This window comes from Corticium candelabrum, chromosome 8 (assembly GCF_963422355.1).
Source record: "Corticium candelabrum chromosome 8, ooCorCand1.1, whole genome shotgun sequence".
NCBI lineage: Eukaryota > Metazoa > Porifera > Homoscleromorpha > Homosclerophorida > Plakinidae > Corticium > Corticium candelabrum.
In genome coordinates, this window is record NC_085092.1 from 5,912,219 (window position 1) to 5,913,686 (window position 1,468).

The 1,468-nt window shown below is 39.3% G+C and overlaps 1 protein-coding gene across 2 annotated transcripts in view; it reads right to left on the reverse strand.

Moving 5' to 3' along the window:
• Positions 1-1,188: 1,188 nt before the first annotated feature.
• The window catches only part of LOC134183396 (protein phosphatase 1G-like), a 3,118-nt gene continuing 2,838 nt past the window's right edge, over positions 1,189-1,468 (reverse strand). For both annotated transcript variants that reach the window (XM_062650915.1, XM_062650914.1), the window contains exon 8: positions 1,189-1,468. This exon is cut by the window's right edge and continues 149 nt beyond it. In XM_062650915.1, coding sequence (XP_062506899.1) covers positions 1,387-1,468 — 82 coding nt within the window. In that variant the 3' untranslated portion in view covers positions 1,189-1,386.

The following is a 1,468-nucleotide window of genomic DNA, read 5'->3' on the forward strand; positions in this document are numbered from 1 at the left end:
ACACCCTCCTAAACCATCATGACTCACCTTTAGCAATATCACATACAATATCTATTCTAGTAAATAAATAGACACACAAACACAATAACTAAACTATTGATATCAATCAAACCTTTCTCTACATTCCACTTGTTTGTATTCAATTTTATACTAAAACTCGACTAGAAATATAGAAATGAAACATGCAAGATATAAAGATAACAATGCCAATCTAGCATGTTTCTTCTCTGTTCTGTGTCTATATCTTACAACACAATGTTGGTCCAACTTGCCAGCTGTGACAACCTATTCATTGATTATTCATTGTAAGCACACCAGAGATGCCATTAACATTACTCATTAAATCAATCATTGAAACACAACAAACTGCACTCAAATTTCTAACCAATTTATCAACTCAACACAAATCTGACAATCACAATAAACTAACAAGTTGCATATACTGACACACACTTCACATATTACACTGCAGTCTCACCAATATCTCTTGATACTTCACATTGGCTTGATTTTTTATAAGTAGATCAACCATATCGGTTGATCCCACACCACACGCTACTTGAAGAGCAGATGGACAACCATCCAATCCAGTACCATACGTTCCCTACAAAATATGGAGTCCTCTAAAGTAAAGTCAGTTGTAAACCGTCCATAACATGGGCGTGTGTGTGTACGTGACCATATAGCGAGCGTCATTTGTGTCGGCTAAGCAAGCGCGTATGAGATAGAGGAAACGATTCATTCAATAATCTGGTCGGTACAAAGTCAGACGGTAAAAGCAACGTCACCTCAACTCTTACGTTGACAAGCATAACATACACACGACGTCTTCACTACAAACATGCTCGCTCGATCATAACATTTTTTGCGATTTATGACGTCGAACGCGCTCTCTACTTCCCCATCACTCACTCAAATTCTTACAAAATCTCTTGCCACTATATTCACATCGGCCCCGTTGTCGATTGCTAGGACAGCCTTGGGAATGTCCTTCTTCACAACCGCATAGAAAAGAGCGTCATGTTTGGACATTTTAATAAGATAACTTGCCGCCATGTTGAATGTTAACTGGGATACGTGGGTGGTAGCCAGATATATTAATACGCGCATGCTCACAAGTTACACCCTTTCATCTGGTTTCCTTGTCGCCATATTGTTGAGTCATAATTCAACACACGAGACCTTTCAAACAAACTTATCTCTTTACGGGAATATGTGTACAACCATAGTGTATTGGGTTTCTCATTCTCACGCCTAGCAGTCTAAACACACACTGCGCATGCGTACAATGCTTCAGACTATACAACAATAACGCTACAGTGTCATTGCTCTGAATGACACACAATTTAGTTGCAAAACTCATTTATTGAATATCACATGATTTGCCTATTGAGACGGTTTCGTTTCGAGACGAGATCGTTTGACTTGCTCATTCGAGTCTATTTCGGAGCCGCTCGGTGTTGGTCGC